Raw genomic sequence first — 21,184 nt, 5'->3', positions numbered from 1 at the left:
GTTCAGTGGATTTGGCAACGTGAAAGGTTGAAATTTCAAATATACGCCCATAAAACAACACTACGCCCCCCTAACTAGTCGATAAGAAGTCAGACCAGGTAAATACTTTTAACAATTAGTTCAGCGACCAGGAAAGTCATTTAACAACAATTTTGAGCAACTTTTCAGTCGTCCCCATGTAAAACCATCCTTAAGGCCCTTTTACGTGGGCCAAAAAATCATTAAGATTCCTGTGATTAGCGAGTCTGAACAATTATTGCTCAATCTAAATGGATGCATGACCGAATGACGGACGATAACATTTTCTGCAGACATAAAAACGGAACAATGGATCGGACAGTGGAAACAGAGAGTCATTCATCTATAAATGACTGCCTATTTACTGTGAATGGAGGCCGGCGGGCAGGAATGATCCCCAGCCAACTCCAGCTCATTTCATTGAGCAATGCTCGCCCCTGTGTAAAGAACAGAAGCAGATGTTATGCTGCAATTACATGGAATGATTATCATTTGGAAAATCATTCAAGTAAGCAAAACTGAATAATAGTTCAGCTTAAACGTGAGCCAACGGCTGAGAATCGTGCGTTTCTCGTTCGTCGCTCAGTTGGAATAAAAATTAGGCCCGACTCTTGCATTTCTTGGGCTTTTTAAACACCAATTATCGTTGAGGGTTTAACATGGGATGTGAAACACTGAACGATTAGTGAACGAGAACAGCATGATTCTCAACGATAACTGTGCAGTCTAAATAGGCGGCGCGAGCTGGTGATGACAGCACCAGCTTATTTGCTTGGGTAGGTGCAAATGAAAAACGTGCGATCCTCGTCCCACGTAAAAGGGGCATAAAGAGTGTTGCAAATAAGGTGTGAGCAAGTCAGATGGCTCCCAGTTGGTGGAAGGACAACACTGACGAACCAAAAGCAAATATCGTGAGCATGATGGACACTTACGTTTGAGGTGCCGGGCAATAGGCCCGTTAGCGAGGGATGCTAATAATGACATGTACTAACGAGTTCCGAGGAGCAGGATCTATTTTTGCATTGTGATCTAAAATGTGTTTTCAGTGTATGAAGACAAAGCTGGTTGAAGCCAGTTTTGAACTAAATTCACTGTGTGGAGTAAAAATGGTGTTTGCGCCAATGACGTAACCCAGAAGATGGGTGTAAAATGAAAAAAAAAAAAAATTAGTTTTTAAATCTAGCTCCTTAGTTTTCAAAAAACTTCTGCTTGCTGTCATTGACTAGGAACATTCATGGTTAACTTTTGATATTTAAAACAGAGAAAGAATTGATATACTGTTGATAGGAAGAATCGCAGCGAATGGTTGGAAGCCAAGATCTTGAAAACGGTGAGGAAACTGGAACACCCCTTTAAGGCTTCGTTTACATCCGCGTCGGATATTTCTTTCAGAACCTCAGTTGTCGATTTCCGTGAAATTTCTGGACAAAATGCAACACCATTTCACGTGGAAAAATGCCGGGCAGCCAGAAGGAACTCATTGTAGTTAACGGGTCCATCCAGCGCTGTTTGGGTCTGGCATATACCAGATTTTGGCACTTAAGCTTCTTGCAGTTGTTTGGCTCTAGGACGGAGTCAAACAACAACAACATAGAAAGCGCTAATATGAACGAGATCTAGGAGAGCTTTTTGTGCTGCCTTCTATTACTTGCACTTTTGTCTTTGGCCCCTAAAGAGTACCGGCACTTGCACTTTGGAGCGCTCCTGCTCAGTCGGCAGTTTTCTGCTCCTTCCGGCAGCTGAAGACGGCCGCATACAGTGCTTACATAGAGCTACATGTGGTCGTCTTCAGCTGCCAGAAGGAGCTGAAAACGGCTGACTGAGCAGGAGCGCTCCGAAGTGCAAGCGCCGGTACTCTTTAAAATTTTAACACTGGGGCTATTTTTGAGGGAAGGTGAAACATCACGATAGAGAAACCAGATTGAGGAATTGTAAAACCCTTGTGAACAGCATGAAAAAGTACTTTGGGTAGAGATTCCCTTTAAAACACAACTAAATACAAATTCAAGTTCATTCAGATGCGAGCGCTCACAGATCTCCTATACAATCATACAAAAGTACTGCAGACGTGTGTAAACGATTGTAAACAAGCAGGGAACACAATAGTCTTTGATAATACTCCACACAAGGCTCCGGAGCGTCCGTGGACCAACACTACAGAGAGGATCTTGACGGATGATGTGCTGAAGTCACCCCCCACCCACCGATTAATCCAACTGTTCATGTTTCCTTGCTTCCAGAAGTTTCCTAAATGTCCGCCACTCATCCATAATGGAAACAATAATTGGATCTCCTCTGATAACGCTCAGTAGGGTTACATTTCAGGCTTCCTGTGAGGTTACTGAATAGGTAACAAACTAGTTTTACGCACAAAATGGGCATAAATCACTGTGGAAAATGATACAACCACCTTAAAGTGAACCTATCGCCTCAGAAGAGAAGTATATGGAGAGCGTGCGCACAGCGGTCTGAAAGAGTCAGATTTTTAGATCATATGCAGACCTTACCGGAGGACTGTAGGAACAGGCGACTATACAAATACCGCCCCGAACAGCACCATCATTTAGGGTCCTTTTAGAAAGAACGATTAACGTTCAAGCGAGCAAAAGTGAATAATCATCGCTCAGTCTCAACACAAGCCAACGACCGAATGACCACGAGCCAACGACCGGGCAAGCAAGAATTGTTCACTTTTTGTTCGCCTTTCATTTTATGCTGGACTAAAAATCATCATTGGCCGATTCACTAAACGTTCGGTTTAACCGCCGCTTGTTCTTTATCACTTATACAGCGAACGACTTAACGATTTCTCATATGAACGAGCCAACGATGCATCTGCCCATATAAACATGCTGCCTGAGAGCAAACTCTGACATCGCTAGATCATACAAACGAGAAATTGGCTCGCCTAAACGGACCCCAAGTTGATGGTGCTGTAGGAAGGCGACACATTCAACATGGACAGAACAGGTTCTTCTACACCGTGATATGAAACATTTGCTATTTTTTAGTAATTCCCCCTGATGTGTGTGCGCTCTCCCCAATACGTGGTGTAATGCAGGGTTGTAAGTTGCAGTTAAGAAAAAAAAGCTTCCATATTTTCCAATTTTATGAAAATATCCCGCTTTGCTTGCACTAGCCCTAGTCCTGAAGTATTACCTGCCATGATGGCTCATTCTGGAGATCCCCTCTTAAGTCTACTGTGGTACAACCCCTTTATCACCTATCCATAGTTTAGGCAATAAAAGTCTGATTGGATGGGATCTCCTTGATCAGATTGGAACAAGGGTCCCATGTCTCCCTCTCCTGGACACTGTGGCCTTTAGTCACCCATCAAAGTGAGAGGAGCAACGGCCTCGCATGTGCAGCGCCACTCCATTCATTTCAATAGGGCAACGGAAATAAAGTACTAGCGCTCCGCCATCTGTGGAAACTCTAGTGAAAATGAATGGAGTGGCGGCGTAAATGTAAGACAGTTGCTCCATTCAATCTCCTCCTCACTGCAGACGGTGAAATAAGTCCACAGAAAGGGCTTATTCACACAAACCAAAAACTTGTGCACATTGTGTGATGCGCACAAAACTCACACAACTATTAAATTCATTCATTTGAATGAATTTATTCGCATAAGCGATTTTTTTTCCTTGCAGCAATTCTGTGGGGAAAAGTAATGATTTAAAAAAAAAAAAAAAAAAAATCACTTCTACTGTTGGGCGTTCCTGCAGGAGATAAGTCTATCGACAACCCCTTTAAGACATCCCTATTGAGTCACCATACCGGCTCAGAGCATGCTTCAGAGTAGCGCGCTATTAGGTGCTCTATTACTTGATAGCTATTGAGCTAAAGTGGAAGCCCTGTGATAGGGGGAAGGAAGACTCCATATCATGTGACCTGGTTGTGATCCAGGTCAGAACTGGAGGTGCAGGCACCCCTTGACCCCAACTGGATTAAGTACTTCCTTCCCTAGGTAACCCCTTTAAAAAGGGGTCACTCATCGCCTTTGAGCCCTGTAAACTACGTGCTGGGGCTCAAAAGGTGAGGAAAACGGGGAGTCTGGGAAAGGCTGTTTGTTCCTCATCGGGCGCCCGGCTCCAGCGTTGTATCCCCCCGCTGCAGCTTTCTGCATGAAATACCAGAGTTTCAATACCAGAAAAAAATCAAGTTGCGGGCTTGTGCCAACTTTAAGGGGACACAGCGCTGGAATGCGGTGCCAGGCGAGTATCAAACATCCCTACCCTGACTCCCCGTTCCGTCACCTTTGAGCCCCATAATTAAAAAGGCTCAATGGTGATGACAGTGTCCCTTTAATGTATCAAATGGTGGTCACCTATTCTGCAAGGCAAGTGATTGCTAAGCAACTAAAAGTAGCCTACCTAGCAACGGGGGCTGCAAGTAGAGAAATACGTCATGCCACCTATAGGACTTCTTACCACTGAAAGTAGGTAAGAGGAGCCCCTCGAAACGTTTTTCCCTTTAAGTATTAATTCCAATGGCAATATAGCAAGTATGTGTGTAACCACTTAAAACAAAACAAAAATGCCTTTGCTAATATTAAAAATTCCTGAAAAATATATTTTAACCTTTATTTGAAGTTTAATATAACTTCAAATTATCTTCTTCACACTGGGCTGTCTTCTGTAAGTTCTTTATATAGCTGATAATAGTGACACCGCTGGACTGGAGGAGGTACTACACTTCTCATCCAAACATTTAGAAGGATCCTCAATGTAAGCTGTAAGAGCCTGCTGATATAAGCGATTTCAAGTAAGCAGTTCCCAAGTGGACCCTGTCACTCCCGACAGTAAAAACGGCAAGTCCGTTAGCCAAGCCAGTATTCAACAGTGTAATCTATTCATTCACAAGGAAACCGTAAGCCACAAATACATGCTGGAGCCTGTAAATATTAACAGTGTAGTGGCCTTATTCCTAGTAAACGGGTAGACTACACACTCCGTTAACACACACGATCGTTGCATCTGTCCTTACATGACGGTTCCACATTAAGAATACACAGTTATTAAAAGGAAGATACATTTAAAAAAAAAGAAAAAGGGGGGTGGGGGGTGGGGCTTGAGTCTGATAGGACTAACCCATAGAAAATGATATATTATACACTCCAATAAAGTAAAAAACACAAAAACACTCCAACGAAATAAAAAACAAACTTTCTTACACAACCTGATCCGGGTTCAAATTCTGCAATTGTGATTGGTTTGTTGCACCAGACGGTCGTTACTTTACACCCAAAGCAAAGCTTCCTACGTTGTGTTTAGGTGCAAGTAACCGCTGCTCACCGAGCCATGTGAACAACTAATCAACACACAGCGTAAACTTGACTAATTCTGTACCGTTAAAAGCTCATGAATCATCCAACAATATCTCCGCAGACAGACATTCACGGTAGTAACCAAAAGTGCCAAGATGCAGAACTAGTTCCTGTAATAACTTTTAGTTTTTTTACTGCCTGAATATTCCAAGCGCTCGTTGGTTTCTGTGAAGTACAAAACGTTGACGAGATATTGCTCCAAACACGATTCCCCAGTGCAGAATGTGGGTCTAGCAGAGTAGCAACGCTTCGTCGTCGCTAGTTTCATTCTTTAGCACCGCTTCCAAGCAGGTATCGGGGATCTGAGCGGTGTGGACAATGCCACAGCACTCACAAGGACCATCGCGACTGCAGGACCTTGCCCCTTGAGATGTTGCACTCTGCTGTGCAAGTCCTTGCCCCTGATCGGAGGCAAGATCAAGTAATGGTCTAGTGCAGTCATTGAGGTCAAAGTCTAAGGCTGGAATCAACATCTCTACGTCATCGTCTTCTTCTCTTCCAGCGCCGTTGCTGTCAAGTTGCCTCAAGGGGCTTTGGTTCTGACCTGCAGAGCTTGACCTCCCAAGAGTAATTCGCACCCAACGCAAACCTTGAGTCATTCTACTAAGAGCGCTGCTGAGCTGCTGGCGGGCTGGACTTACAACAGGAGGTTCTGGAGCGGGGGTTTCCCTGATGTTATCTGCTGGTCTACTGTTAGATGCTGGAGTAGTAGAGCTCCCACTTCCGCTCACTGCAGCTTCCACAGCGGAAGCGGGAGGAGTTTTCTGAGGCAAAGGAGCAGCAACGCCACCAACAGCCCCTTGAGCATCTCTTCTATCACCTTCCCCATCAGTATCATCAGACTCCACAGAGAAGAGACCCCTGTGTGTGCTTCCCCGATCTCCATCTCGGCTAGCTCCTTGGCTTGAAGAACCATCTCCATTGGTAGATACCAAAGACAGAGAACCAGAGTTACGGGATCGAACAAAATTGTAAATCCTATTCCAAATGTTGCTGGACCTGCCAGCCATTGGAAGTCGAATAGATGTGAATCCAAGCTGAGAGCGTACAGCAATTCTCAAATTTTCCAAGACAGAGGCCTGTAGAAATAAAGAGGACTTATGAGAACAGTTATTACAGATCTTCACTTCTCATCAGTTTTAATATTCAGGAGATAGAAATACATTACAGTCAGTACTGACCTAGTCCTTCTCACACAGACAAGAGATATGAGCTACTGAGGTCTTTAAATGGGTGGTCTCACGGCAGTCAATACCTAGAATACAGTGCTGACGCGTCCTAAAGTGTGGGGCAGCGTAAAATGAGCATGTGCATCTATGGTCCATTTATATCAATGTGATAGCACATGCTACTTCATTCATTTCAGTGGGACCACCAGAGATGGCAGAGGTGCCCATGTGTATCCTCTGCTGCCCCATACCAGGCACAGCAGCCTACATTTAATCTTAATCGCAGATGTGCATCTTTGCTCCATTTATTTCAATAGGATACCAGACTCTGCCATCTCCAGGGGTCGCACTGACGTGAATGGAGCAAAGGTGTGCATGGGCATCCTCCGCTGCACCATACCTTGGGACATATCAGGGTTGCATTGCTTGTATCGGCTGTTGTGGGAAAATCTCTTTAACTCACAGAAGATAGTCAAGACTCATGCAATGTAACCAACCCTCAGCTTTGAGAAGTGTTGCTTACAGGGGTTTTCTGGGACTACACTGATGACCCATCTTCAGGATAGGCCATCAGTACTTGACCACCAGGGGTCCACCATTCGGGATCCTCACCATCAGCTGAGTAAAGTGACAATAGCGTTCAGTTCATACCAGGCACAGTGCTGTACACTGTATAGCAGCTGCATCTTGTACTGCAGCAGAGTCCCATTCACCTGAAAGGGACCGAACCGCTTTTAGGCCATGTGTACTGATGAACGTGACATCACATGCCTGAGAAAAGGCCATTGCACTCACCGAGTCACCACAACCTGTCATTGAGGGATTCAGAGGGTGAACCCCCGCTGATCAACTATTGATAACCTATCCTGGAGATCGTCCATCAAGCAGTTTTGTCCTCTACAACCAGTTTAAGGTTAGCATCAAGCAAAGTTCTCGAAATTGAAGATATTTTGCATAATTTCTAAATAATGACCCTTTCATACTGCTTTAAAATCCTACAATCCTTTTACACACCCTTTAAAAGGAGCGCCGATATTGGTGCTTCACACAGGCCGATGCAAACGACTATTCTTGCCAGCAGCACATCCCGTCCACCAGAGCAGATGTGCTGCCCAAGAGCATTTCTACAGATGCACAAAAATGTCAGTCGCCAAACCGAATGCGGTCCTGTTCACACAATAAAACTGGGAATGAGCGCTCTTATAAAAGCTTGTTTGGCTAATTATCGGCTTGTGTACATTGGGCTTAACCGTAAGGCTTAGGTTTGTCTAAAATGCTTTCGGCCAACGGCTATTCATTCAGTCTATAAAACCATGCAGGTCCGGCCAGACACCTTCAGTAGCGGCTTATCTCCGGTGTGGACCAATGATCTGACACACTTTCCCTCAAGGGTACTTTTACATGGAACGACTGTTAGGCGCTTCAGCACTCGTCCCTCCCTCTGTCTTCACACAGAGTCCCGATCGCTCAGTGAATGGAAACAAGTAAATCAGAGATCTCTTCCAGCCGCCCGCCACCATTCACAGTAAATAGGCCGTTGTCATAGACGAACAGCTGCCCGTTTACAGAGACTCAACAGTCGCTTGGTTTTTAGGCGAGCGAAAACTGAGCGATACCGGCAAACAAGCGATGGTCGACAACTTGCCCCTTCGAGTCCCGTATAAAAGCACCCCAAGGCCTGTGTCACATGCAAGTATTTGTGCAGCGTTTGGTGCGTGCAATACGCAGTGAATAGAACCGATTGATTTCAATAGGTTCGTACACATGAACAGATTTTGTGCGCGCATTTAGTTTGCACACAAATATGCAGCATGCTCTACTTTTGTGTGCATTTCCACAGATATTGAACCAATTACACTAATTGCCCATTTAAATGAAAGGGAGCACGGTTGTATGTTTTTTTTTTGCGCGCATGATTTGCACGTGCAAAAATACACTAGAACATGGAGATGTGTACGTGAATATACAATGGCCATTGCGCAAATACACAGCACCAACGCGTGTAAATGTGTTTATGCCCGTGTGGCACTGGTCTATTAGTCCCCCTTTCCCTAAACATGTCATAATACATACATTAGTACACACTAGATATTAGGACCCCCCACCCATAGAAACAGCGCCATTCGTGAAGGTGGTTCAACACTGGTATTGCAGTTCAGCCTCATTCAAGGTAACAGCTCTGTGCTGACCACTAGACCCAATCAACAGACAAGGTAACACAGTTTTGAGGGCGACAACAGGCCCTTTTTTCCTAATCGTGTACAACCCTTTGTATAGAAGTCTTAAAAGCAGCAGACCGGTTACCTGGTTTGGAGAACACACCGGGAAGTCCTCCACTGGCGGAATTAAACCTTGAGCAATCAACTGCCCATAAGAGGGCGGAGCTTCCCGTCTCAACAAATCTGCTTCCACTCGTGAAAGTTGGGTTTCGAAGGACCTTTAAGGAGACAAACAAAAGGATTCAACAGTTTTTGTATTGTGAGAACACACAGTCCTACTTCTAGTAACGCCCTGTGCAGATATACAAAGACCGGAGGAACCAACTCCTAAAATCTTCATGATGGGGCACGACGCCAAATAGTCTGATTTGTACATAGGAACACAAGAATTCGGAAGGCAAAATGAAAACTATATAAGTTTGATAATTGCCGTAATTGCAGAATAAAGCAAACATGTCGTTCTTACAGCACAGTGCAGGATGTAGAAATGAAGCCCAAAAAACACAAATGGCAGAAAGGAGTTTCTTTTCTTTTGAACGTCTTTTTTTTGGTGCAGTGAGGGGAAAACAGAAGGTGGCGGCGTGGTTGCCCTGATCCATTCTCGGCTTCATTATTGCAAGTTGATACTGATCGGTCTTCCCCTCAAACTCTTCCCTCTAATCCATCCTGAACGCAGCAGCCAGGATCAACTTATTGTCCAGCCGCTATACGGATGCCACCAGCCTGTGTCAGTCACTGCTCCAAGGCTCCACCCGGTACCAGTTACTGCAGTGGTGCCTCTCCCCTTTGCCAGTCACTACACTAATGCCTCCCCCCTGTGCCAGTCACCACAATGGTTGCCCATTCATTATAAAATACAATCTAAAAACTCATCACTCATCCATTAGGCCTCGTTCACACGGGTGAAGCGATATCGCATCGTTCGATAACGCTGCGTTTTCTTGCAAGTTGGGCTTGAAATATACACCCTACCCCAAAAATAAGCCCTAGCCGCATGAAAAACCACAAAAACAAAACATCACCTAATAGCCGCTGTTCACTCCGCCGCGTCTTCTCTGCAGGTCCCCGGCACTTTTTTGAAGTTTTCTCTAAGCACTTCCTGGTCAGGGGTTAAAATTTCCCTTCCCCAGGAAGTGCTGGATGATATTGGTTATCGGGCACGGCGGCTCAGCCAATCAGAGCCATTTAACTGTGATTGGTTCTCGCATTCCACAGCTTTTCTTTTTCATTAGAGATGGGGTGATCAAAGATGAAAAAAGTGCAGTTGTGGAATCCCATAGGGCACTTGTGATCGTTTGATCACTTATACTGATTTTTCCCAAACTTCAGTCCTCAGGGACCACCAACAGGTCATGTTTTCTAGATATCCTCCAGTAAGAACACCTGCGGCAATGTCTGAGGCGCTAATAATTACATCACCGTGCAATACTGAGGAGATCCTGACCTGTTGTAATTCTTCACTATTGCAGTGTATGCTATTTTTGCAGGCCTTTGTTTGCCATGACACCTCATTGTGCGCGAGGGGGGGGGGGGGGCTGTTTGGGATCACCAAATGCCAATCCAGGGAGTTAAATGCCGCTGTCAGAATTGACAGTGGAACTTAAAGGGTTAAAACTGTGATTAACATGAACACTGATGCCAGCCGAGTGACACCTGTCAAGTATGGAGTGGGTTTGGCTCCTGATCCCGCTTTATACAAATCCCGCACACCCAAGATATCCATATATATCCTGCGGGGATAAAGGGTTAATCTCAAAAACATTCATTCAGAAAAATGAAAAAATTATATACACACACATACATACATACACAAAAAAAAATCTTTAAATATTTTCATTTACCTGCGTTCAAACATGCGCAAAGAGTAGAGCTTGCAGGTACACCCTAATGCGATGACCAGCAGTAGCCCACATATGAGGCTTCCGATCACCGCTGCAGTAATAACACGTGTGGGCACAATAACAGGACAATTCTCCTCATCGCTCCCGTCGCCACAATCGTCTTGCGAATCGCACACCCAACTTTCAAAGACGCATCGGTTATTTTTGCAGTGAAAATTTCCAGGTTGGCAAAAGAAACAGTTTTTCTCGTCTGAGCCATTGGGGCAGTGATTTTGGTAATTGCAGCGGTCAGATCGTGGATAGCAGACCCCATTTCTGGAACAGGGAAATTCATCTTTTTGGCACATTGAACAGTTCAACTCGTCCCTCCCATTGGGGCAGTGCCAGTAGCCGTCGCATCGCTGCTGCTCAGTGTAACAGCCCCAGTTACCCCCGCAGGGTATCTCCCATGGGAGACAAAAGCCATCCACTTGGTATGTTGCATTAAATCCTCTGGCTGCATTCACCTTATCGGCACAAAAGTGGACCCGGATCTGACCAGAAGACGAGACTACTGTTAGGGGAGCATGGGAGTCGAAAGCGGTCAGAACTCGCAAGAGTTTACGCGAGTTTTCTTCCAACCCATCGTAAATTTTTACGTAATCCCCGTAGCCGGTTCCATCCAGCTTAAAGTCTGTAAACCGAAGGATAACTTTGCGCCGATCTCCCGTGTCGATAAGCCATGTGCAGTTGCTCCCTGGAGGGTAAAAATCAGGATAGTTAGGGGAGCTGAATGCGCCGTAGAAGTATTTTAGTGACTGCCCGCAGGTAGGTAGTTCGCAATCAATCTCATCTCCCAAGTCCAGGCAGTCGATGTTCCCATCACATTTCAGGGAGTTCGGCAAGCAAGTGTAGGCTTTAGTGAAACGCGACAGGCACTGAAACAGATTGAAAGCACAGGGCTGGAAGGCCGTCTCTGTCGGGTGATTGAGTTTGGCACATAGTTTTTCATCGGAACCATCACCGCAGTCATCCATGTGATTACACTTTAAGGTTTCGGAAATACATTTTCCGTTGTCGCAGCGAAATCTGTTCCGTTCACATTTTTTCTTTCCTTAAAATAAAAAAATATATATAAATTCAGTAATTATTTTTTGGATTGTTTTAAGCAGGAAACGAAATATGTAAAAGATAAAGCAAGGCAAAAGAAAATTTTGTTCAACTTCCATACTTTTACACAGAAACAGCTTGGAGCTCCTTAAAGGTTATGGCAAGTTATTAAGTTATCCCCTATTCATAGGCTAGGGCATAACTTTATGAACGCTGTTCGTCCAGCCACTGGGATTCCCACCAATCAAGAGAATGGGGGAACTGAAGGTCTCTGCATGAATGAAGTGGGTGCAGTGCTGCTCCATCCGTTTCTGGCACTTTTAATGAAATGAATGAACCAGTGGCATGCTTGTTTGACCTCCACTTAATTTAAGTTGGGACCGCCATTCCCTGGATCGGTGGGGGGGGGGGGGGGGGGGGTCACAGTGGCAGTATTAGTGTATCTTCACGCCACCAGCAAGTGCTGGTGGAGTCAAGATTGACGGGGGGGGGGGGGGGGACGGGACGCCCCCTGTATCTGATTGGCTGTCTAGTTGTCAAGGCTGTAGGTCCTGGAAGGGCACTGGAAACCATACAGAGTTCCATGCTGCAGCCCCTGATGCAAGGGGCTTAACGAGTCGCAGGAAAGAACCCCCCCCCCCCCCTCACAGTTTTTCGGCAGCGCGGTCTACAAACAAGCTGCCTGAACAGTATTTTCCAGGGCTCCCCCTGCATCTCACCTTCTGATCGCTGCCCCAGGACAGAGGGCACACCGCCGGGAGAAAGCAGTTTGACAGGCCGTCGGAGGAAGTGTAGAGCGGGATGACACCACGGATCCCAGTGCGGCACGGGACATCAGCAGGAGTGTCTGGGGCGCCGGCGGAACATGTGCTGTAAGTCTGCACAATGGGAACTGCCGTAATGCAGCACACAGGCGTCTGCCTGCTCGGAACACACAGCTGGCTACACGGATGCAAGACACTGCCAGCAGTGGTCACGGAGCCCTCATCCTCCGGCCAGCCGGGAGCCATCCCTTACACAAGCAGCGCGGTGACGAGCGGTGAGCGACTCAAGGGGAAGCCTGTGCATTGCGGCTTGCAGTCCCTGGTGGGTTAGGGTGAGGGATGGTTTTCTTATTACAGTTCATAATGTAAGGCTAAAAGCGAAAATTACCCTCACCCTAATCCACCTTTGGCGGCTACAAGCAATGCACACTGTGCTGCTAGCACCTTCCAGCCTTGACCCTATTAGGAGCTAGGGGTGTGACAGGAGCGTTCCTCCTGTCAAACCCCTAGCTTCTGGTGGTGTCAAGATACACTAATACCCACAGTGGCCAGGACCCCACCCATCATTAGGTCATCCCCTATCCTGTGAATACGGGAAAGCTTTGTAATATGGCACACCACCTTTAGGCCTCATTCACATGGGTAGAATATTTCCGCCAGGATGCGCAACAAGATGCAAAATTACATAATTCTGCACCAAAATCTGCAGGTCTAACTGCATGCAGATTTAAGCAATTTTCAATTCTAAAACAAAATCTGTTAATAGCCTTGGTAATTTTGGGGCAGAGGTTACCACGGCTTGTGGTGTGTCCTGCGGGCTAATCTTGCCAGTGTGAAGTGCTCATTTCTGCTGTCAGAGACCAGAGAAATCACAGAGCGGCAGCGCTGGATCCCCGAGGTCACAGGTCGGGTAAACACTAAAAGAAAACTGCAACCGCAGAGCCCCTTTTGACTTATATATGGGGGACCCCTTTAAATATAAATAGTCCAAGAAAGATGATAAATTAAGAATAAAGACCAATGATGACTTATGAAGTGGATTTTTACCTAAAGGGCTACATCTACACGTAGCGAATTTTCAATAGTAAAAAATGTGCAGTGGGTTTTGGTGAGAATCCCATCCAAATCTGCACACAACCCATTGATCGTGACATGAATTTCACACCCTCATTTGAAAAGATGAAATAAACGCCGAGTATCCGCAGCAAGAAACTGACCTGCTGACCATCTTAAATCTGCACCGCAAATTTACTTTGCATGGTCGCTTCCCGCAGCGCAGAGGAGATGATGTAAGCGCCTGCAGATTTCCCTCAGCCAATTCCACTATCTGTGAAGATTCCCTAAAGCCACATTCAGTAGGAATAATGGGAGTTGCAGAAAACTGCAATGTGGTCTCTGCCAAGATCTTCGATCTATCTCATAGATAGCAACCACGCAGGACCGTTGTGGACAAGAGCTGTGCAAGGGGGCTTTATAGAAAGTGAACAATAAATCGTTTGGTCTAAAAGTCAGCCAACAACGAACGATCATCATTCGCTTTTTGCTCTCCGTTAATTCTAAGCAGGCGTAAAAATCATGGTTGGTTCGTTCACTTATGCTTCAATTAAAACAGAGCTCGTTTACTGCCTCTCATTCGCTTATACAGCGTATGTGGAAGACTGGGCGATTCTGGAGGAGCCAACGATGTATCTGCCCGTGTAAGAGGGCTGCACGGGAGCGAACAAGGACGTCATCCACTTAATCAGATGATAAATCGGCTCCTCTGAAAAATATCTTTGGGTAGTAAACCTCAAATTCGAGTCATTAACCCCTTAGTGACAGTCCTATTTTGGGCTTAGTGATGCAACGATTTTTGGTGGGATTTTCATCTCCACTTTTCAAAAGCTGTAACATTTTTTTTTTAGTCCCTACATGGCCATAGAAGGGCTTGATTTTTGTGCGACAACAATTTAGTTTTCACTGGTACCATTTTCTGGGTACATATAATTCAGCCATTTTTTTAGATTTTTTTTTTAAGCGTAAATTCTGCAGCATTAATTACATCATAATTTTTTTCTAGAAGCTACCGTAGTACGATTATGACAATACCAAACTCATAATATATATTCTTTTTTAGGTTTTTTCACTTTTGAACAATGAAAACACTTTTTTGGAAAAAATTTTTGTATCGCTGCTTTCAAAGTTCAATGAGTTGTTTTTTTTGCATGACGAACTGTAGCTTTTATCAATACCATTTTGGGGTACATGTGGCTTTTTTCACTACTTTAATTACTAATTTGCATTAGCCCTGTCTCTAACTTACGGTTATTGCCGTGAAGGATAAAGGGTGTATTCAATTTATTGTACAGGTTGTTACAGACGTAGCAATACAAAAAAGGGGGGTGGGTGGGCTGGAAGTGGGCACAAATGCTTTTATTTCAACCAGACTTATGTCACTATAGGGTACTTGAACGTACAAATCGCTACGATAATACACTGCAGTACGTCTGTACTGCAATGCATTATCACTATTGCTAGCGATCGTATGCCATGGCACATCCGGACGCCAGGCAATGCTACCTCTGAAAAACCTTTAATGCCCTGAACAACACTGATTGCAGCATGTAAAGGGTTAACAGCAGGGATCAGCGTTTCCATCAATCCCTGCTGTTGCAGAGGGTGGCCATCTGTCAGTCACAGCTAGCTCCTGCTGTAGATGGCACAGACTGCATGTTTATGTCCTATATAGTATTAAGGGGGTTGTCCCACTTCTATCTTTTTTTTTACTGCAAGAACCAGATAACTGTTTGTTGTTCAGTGGCCTGGATTAGTTCACTTCAACAGGACTCAATCCTCAATACCAACTTGGTCCACTGTGCAATGTATGGAGCTATCTGGTTCTTGCAGCAACACAGTTAAAAGTGGGACAACCCCTTTAAGGTCACACAGCACCAAACAACTCTGACCCTAGCTATGTGTATTCTACCACATCTCTGCTACAGTAAACCGCGATATGAAGCAGAATCTTCCCTAATAATGTACAAGCCACCCGACTTCACATATTACTTCAGGACATACCAGCAGCATAGGACAGGCGGAATCCTTTCCTTGAAATGCGGTCATCTGCATGAAACTTGATCCATAAATGGTCTTGTGAGGAGGTATATGGTGCGGGGATTGCAGAGCCACACGCCTTGGCCCCGTCAGAGTTTTGAGTTGGACCTATGGATAACCAGTCGAAGTTGCAGGTGGCAGATCCCTGGAGGTCAAACTCTTGAAAACTGAAACAAACAAAAACAATTAAATATACTAAAAGCGATAATTAAAAAGGATGCTCAAATATTTTATGGATATTTTATATATTGTAACATGCTGGAAATAATGCATCACAAGCATAACAAAAGCCTCAGGGTTATGGCCGATTTCGGTTTAGAGCTGGGATTACGGAGCGAACGAATAGCAGATAGAAAATAAGTGGTGCTCACCCTGAGAAAAATTCAGCAATCCAGTATATCCAAAGAGCTTGTCCAGTTGGCGCCAGTTGTTTTTTTAAACATACGTTCTGATGCGTTAGGACAGTAAGACCCGCCCACTTCCCCGGTGATCCAGTGCTGCAGACCTCATGGTCTCAGTTTGGATACCACCTGACCTCTGCAGCTAATCAGAGGCCGCAGTGGTCATGTAATGTTCTCCTGGCACCACGGCTACGAGCATGTGAGCAGTAATGCTGGGAGAACGGCTTGTGATCTCTGCAACCTCCGATTGACTGCAGCAGTCAGATGGTAGCTTTTACACAGCAAAGACCAGGACCACAGCGGGGATGCAGCGCTGGATCATTGGGGCTGAGGACGGGTAAGTACTGCTTGTTTTAAACACATTCGCACCTATAATTTAAAAAAAATTTAAATTGTCTGGTAACCGGACAACTCCTTTAACATACTACAGGAAAAGACGGACATGCTTCTAGCAACAAAGGGGTTAATATTTTGCAAAATGCTAGAAAGGACCTAGATCTGAATGACAGATCAGGATAGGCTGATGTCTGTAAGGGGCCCCCTGGTAGGTGTGTGGAGGTCAGGAGACAGGTAGTGGTCTTACAATTGTGTAAAACTAATGCTTTAAATACAGTCATCTTCCTGATCCCCCCCAAGGAGTCCGCACTTCTCGGGCATGCCCATGTGAGAGCCACCGCTATCTGACACGTGGGCACTGGAGACCGTTGGTGGGCACACATACATGCGCATTCGGATAGATATGCTGTGTCACTCTCTACTAGGGCAAAATTTAACCCCTTTAGCAAGTAAAGGCAACTTTAGCTGGAAGTCTGGAAATTTGTAGCAGTCTTCAGTCTTCTACAACTCTGTGTCTCAAGATTATGCAGGACGATTCAAAAGAATGGCGCAAAAGGTAAAGTTGATTTCTTGATACGTGACTTGGTATACAACAGCCAGAATGTCATGAGCAGATAGGAGGAACTCTTCAAGTTTTTAATGCTTCAATACTACATCTTTCCGGACAGACGTTAACGCTGCTTCCACACGGGCGATTGTCACAATGTGACAGTGCTACAAATCGCATATATGTAGAGCCCATGCTTTCCTATTGGTTCTTCCACACAAGCGATGTTTTGTAGCCGGCGACATTGCGAGAATACAAAATTGTGGCATGCTCTATACAGCTGTGATTTGCGTTTTTTTTTTTGTAGCTCATGTTTCCCTATGGAGCCTTCCTATGTGCTGCATCGCATGAAAACGCGGTTTTCGTGTGGTGCGATGTTGAAACTTTTACAGTAGGAAATCGTACTGTAAAAGCCCTAAACTAAGTCCTAGCTGCATCAAAAAAAAACCACAAGTCACCTAAAAGCGCTGTCAGCTCAGGCGTGTCTTCTCCCCGGTCCAGGCACTTGTCTTCAGGCGTTTCACCCTGGTCAGGGATTTGTAAATCCCCGCCTCCAGGAAGCACTGCATCTGACCGGCACTCGATGGACCAATCACAGCCATTCAATGAGAAGATGCAGCGGTGCTGACAGAGCTTCTTAGGTGATGTGTTTTTTTAATGCAGCTAGGGCGTATTTCCAGGGTAGGGCTTATATTTCGAACCCACCCTGAAAATCGTCATACGACTTCATAGTGACACAAAATTGTCGCAAGAAAACACAGGGATATCGCATGGACCAGCGATGCAATATCACTGCAATTTTCTCGCATCCATATGGTGTCGCCCATGGGGAGGCAGCCTAAAGCGGATGTCTGCCCTCTTTCTTTACAGATAACCAATACGGCTGTTATGGGCTGCTGTCAAAGAATGGCAATACCTGACGGGTATGACGCGGGCTTAGCATAAACAGCATAAGCAGTGGACTTCTATATACATCCAAACTGCATGTGGCATACGCAGTTAGGACATAATGCTGAGGGGAAGGGGTTAAAAAGCAGCCACACTTCTAAAAAAAAATAAATAAATAAAAATAAAATTACAAGTTTTTGACACTTGAGAGTGGCACGTCAATTTTTATTTTTTTTTAATCAGTAGGGGTCTGACTGTTGATGGCTGAAATGAAGGAGCTGCAGACAGGACTATGCGTCCAACTGCAGCTGCAAAGTCGAGCACGGTGCCAGCCAAATGGGCACCGTGCTCGTTCAAGCGCTGCAACTTATTCATTCACCGATCTGCTAGGTCTCAGCAGCTGGACCACCACTGAGCAAAACTGACAAATTAAAAGTTTTGCTTTTAAAGGTGCACTTAGAAAGGCAGCCTCCACCCCTCGTATACGGCAGAAAGGCAGCCTCCACCCCTATATAAATGCAAAACACAATACGCTTCCGTTGTCCCTTAGAAGGGGCTGTATGGGTCATGAGCAGAACACACGCCAACTCCTTACAAGGGATTAGATGACCAAGTAATTGCAGAAGATGCCCTACAAGCTGGACCATACGGGCACACTACATACCTGATTGTGATGGTTTCTCCTGGGTTGGCATGGATGTACCAACTACAATTTATTCTGGACGGGTATTCTATAGGCCATCCTGGACTGGTGATGATACCACTTGGTTGTCTAATCTGTTCAGGAATCCCTCCACAACCTACAAACAGGGAGACAAGAAAATAGATCTTCCTTTAATTACGGTGACAGGTAATCTGTTTCTGCAGCGACAGGACGGCTGGGGGAGATAAAATCATGGAGCAAAAGGTTTATTACTGATCAGAGTGTTCCAGTGCAAGTCTCCTGTATGCCAGCAGATGGCACTGTAAGCCTCATTACAAGGCCTGCTGTGCGGTGTAGCACGCCATGTTACAGGTAGAAGACACTCAGTGCTTGACAAACGCAAAAAAAAAGTTAGTCAACACCTCCTAAGTTTGTGTTCACACTGCAGAATCCATGTTGGCCTTTTCTGCACAGATTCAGCCTCTAAAAGGCATAGCTTGCAGGCCGCGCTCACATGGAATATTTGCGCTCTGGGCTATATGTGTATTTTCATGCACCTAAGAGCTCATGCCCATGGGTGTATGTGTAAAATGACGCGGGTCTACCGTGGCGTGTTACACATTGCAGCCAGTATGCTCCGCCAACAGAGAATGTGTATGGGCTGAGTATTGCACTGCGCATGCCCGGGAAGCTGATGTCGGACGTTCGCAGTGTGATGTTTTTTATTCCCAAATTCCCTGCTCTGTTTTCTTGCGTATGTAAATGCAGTTTCCACAGAATAATGAAAGTCCATTGACCTTCATTGCCCGCATTCACCGTGTATCACGCATGTGTGCAACGCACAAGTAATACGCTGTGAAACCCTGGTCGTGGGTATGGGACCTAATACGGAGAGCTGAAACCCCACTGATTTGCATTGAGGTATTCAGGCGTATGTTTAATGAAGTATTTATGTGCATGGGGGAGGGGGTGTGAGCATCATGTCCCATATTACGGAATACAATAGCCCATTACAGTCCCTGTGATCGTGTAAATATGTGGTGAATATGTATGATGTGCGGCAATGCACTGCGTATTTACGCATCTAATCAGTGGGGTCTTCCTGCGAGCATGAAAAGCACAATAAATACACAGTGTTTTAGTACAGAAAATGTTCACGGATTGAAACAGAATACGCCCGTGTTAATGAGCCCTTAGCCGCATATTCATATTTCCCCCTCGGATTTGCTCTTTTGCGCATTGAAAAGGTGGAAATCTGTATACAGATGTGCAGCATACAAGCCTGTGTCAAGAAGGGACATCTCACTTCCGCTCAAGTAAAAGGGGGCACTTGGCTGGTGAGGAATCCGCAGAAACCTCTGCAGAATTTTGATGTGGATGGCACCGCAAATCCGCACCAGCCAAGCGTCCCATTCACTAGAGGGGATGTGCAGCCTCGCCTATATGGCGCAATTTTTTTCCTACATGCAGAATTATAATTCATACGCTCTACGGATGATTAGTGGGACTCGCCAATGTATGGCCATGTACTGTCCAAGGCCAGCTGCAGCCTGGTTTCGCAGTCACGACTGTTGTGCCCCTCGCGTGAGGGCGATATACATCTGTATTTACTAGATCTGACTGCGTTATTCTACGTGGAGGCCCCCAGTAGGAGCAAGGAATAGAAAGCTGTACATGTGCGATAAACATGGGGGCTTATGGACGTCGTCTACAGCTATATACCGGGTTATTATAGATGATCCTCCGGAGGCGAGACCCCTCATAACTCCTGTTTAATGACCCTACGATATAGAAATTTGATATATTAACAGAAACTCAAAAAGTTTAATTTAGCAAAACTAACAGCAAAGCTTTGCCCATAGCAACAAATCACAGCGCAGCTTTTGTTTCAAAAGGTGCTGAGGTAAAATGAAAGCTGCTCTGTGATTGGCTGCTGTGGGCAACAAAGACCTTCTTACTGTTAGATAGTTTTGCTAAATGAGGCCCATAAAGCTTTATTCTGCTGTATTCGTAGGAGTATATGTGACAAAATAGGTGCCAACAAAGGCAGGAGAGCGTTTTATGTCCCTTGATTTGCAGGTCTTCCAAGTTTGTTACGTGTGCAATGTCATTTTCGAACGCTTGTTGAAGATTCCCCCAAGAGGGCACAGGTCGTAAGCGGTAGTGCAATTTTAAGGAAAAAGGTGGCATCATCCGGCCGTCCACCAGTAAGCGTGGAAATAGTGGAGCGCGTCCCTGCAAGTTTCACACAAACTCCTCAGAAATCCCGTCAGTAGAGAATTGGACGCCCCGCCGCCAACTGCTTGGAAGACTCCGCGCAAACGTTTGCGATGTTATCCCTACTGATTGTTACCGGACAAAACGTGGTGACGTTCTTTATGCAAGAGTGTGTGAACTGTAATGGAAAAAGACGGCGTCACGGAGTCTTAAGGGATGAAGCCACCTTCTACCTTTCTGGCGCAGTTACCAAACGTAATGTCAGAATGTGAGCAAGGGAAACCACCTGTCTATGTGGAGCGTATAGGCGACTCCCCCAAGGTGAATGTATTTTGTGCTATAACCTGTAGGAATGTGTACGGCCCCTTTTTCCATGAAGAAACAATCCCGGTGATTTCATACCTGGATGCTACAGAGATGGCTTCTGCCGCAGTGAGAACAGAAAGTCACAGGTTTTATCTCCCAAATTATCACAAGTCAGAAGTGAGCGGCGACTACCAAACAGGTGGATTAGCCGTGCAGGTGGTGACTATGGTGAACGTCTTCCTTGTCTCCCACATTCCCCGGACCTTACACTTTGGGCATTTTTTCTTCCACCATGATCTGCGTCATCCCTGAAGCCATTGCATCAGT

General features: G+C 45.4%; 1 protein-coding gene across 1 annotated transcript in view; it reads right to left on the bottom strand.

Moving 5' to 3' along the window:
• Positions 1-1,785: 1,785 nt before the first annotated feature.
• LRP12 (LDL receptor related protein 12) overlaps positions 1,786-21,184 on the bottom strand; it is a 56,685-nt gene continuing 37,286 nt past the window's right edge. The window contains exons 4-8 of the mRNA XM_066578090.1: positions 18,356-18,491; positions 15,484-15,686; positions 10,574-11,666; positions 8,818-8,950; positions 1,786-6,423 (exon numbers count right to left, since the gene is read on the bottom strand). Coding sequence (XP_066434187.1) covers positions 5,575-6,423; positions 8,818-8,950; positions 10,574-11,666; positions 15,484-15,686; positions 18,356-18,491 — 2,414 coding nt within the window. The 3' untranslated portion in view covers positions 1,786-5,574. The remainder of the gene's footprint in view (positions 6,424-8,817; positions 8,951-10,573; positions 11,667-15,483; positions 15,687-18,355; positions 18,492-21,184) is intronic.

This window comes from Eleutherodactylus coqui, chromosome 9 (genome assembly GCF_035609145.1).
Source record: "Eleutherodactylus coqui strain aEleCoq1 chromosome 9, aEleCoq1.hap1, whole genome shotgun sequence".
Lineage (NCBI taxonomy): Eukaryota > Metazoa > Chordata > Amphibia > Anura > Eleutherodactylidae > Eleutherodactylus > Eleutherodactylus coqui.
This window is presented reverse-complemented; position numbering and strand designations above follow the sequence as displayed.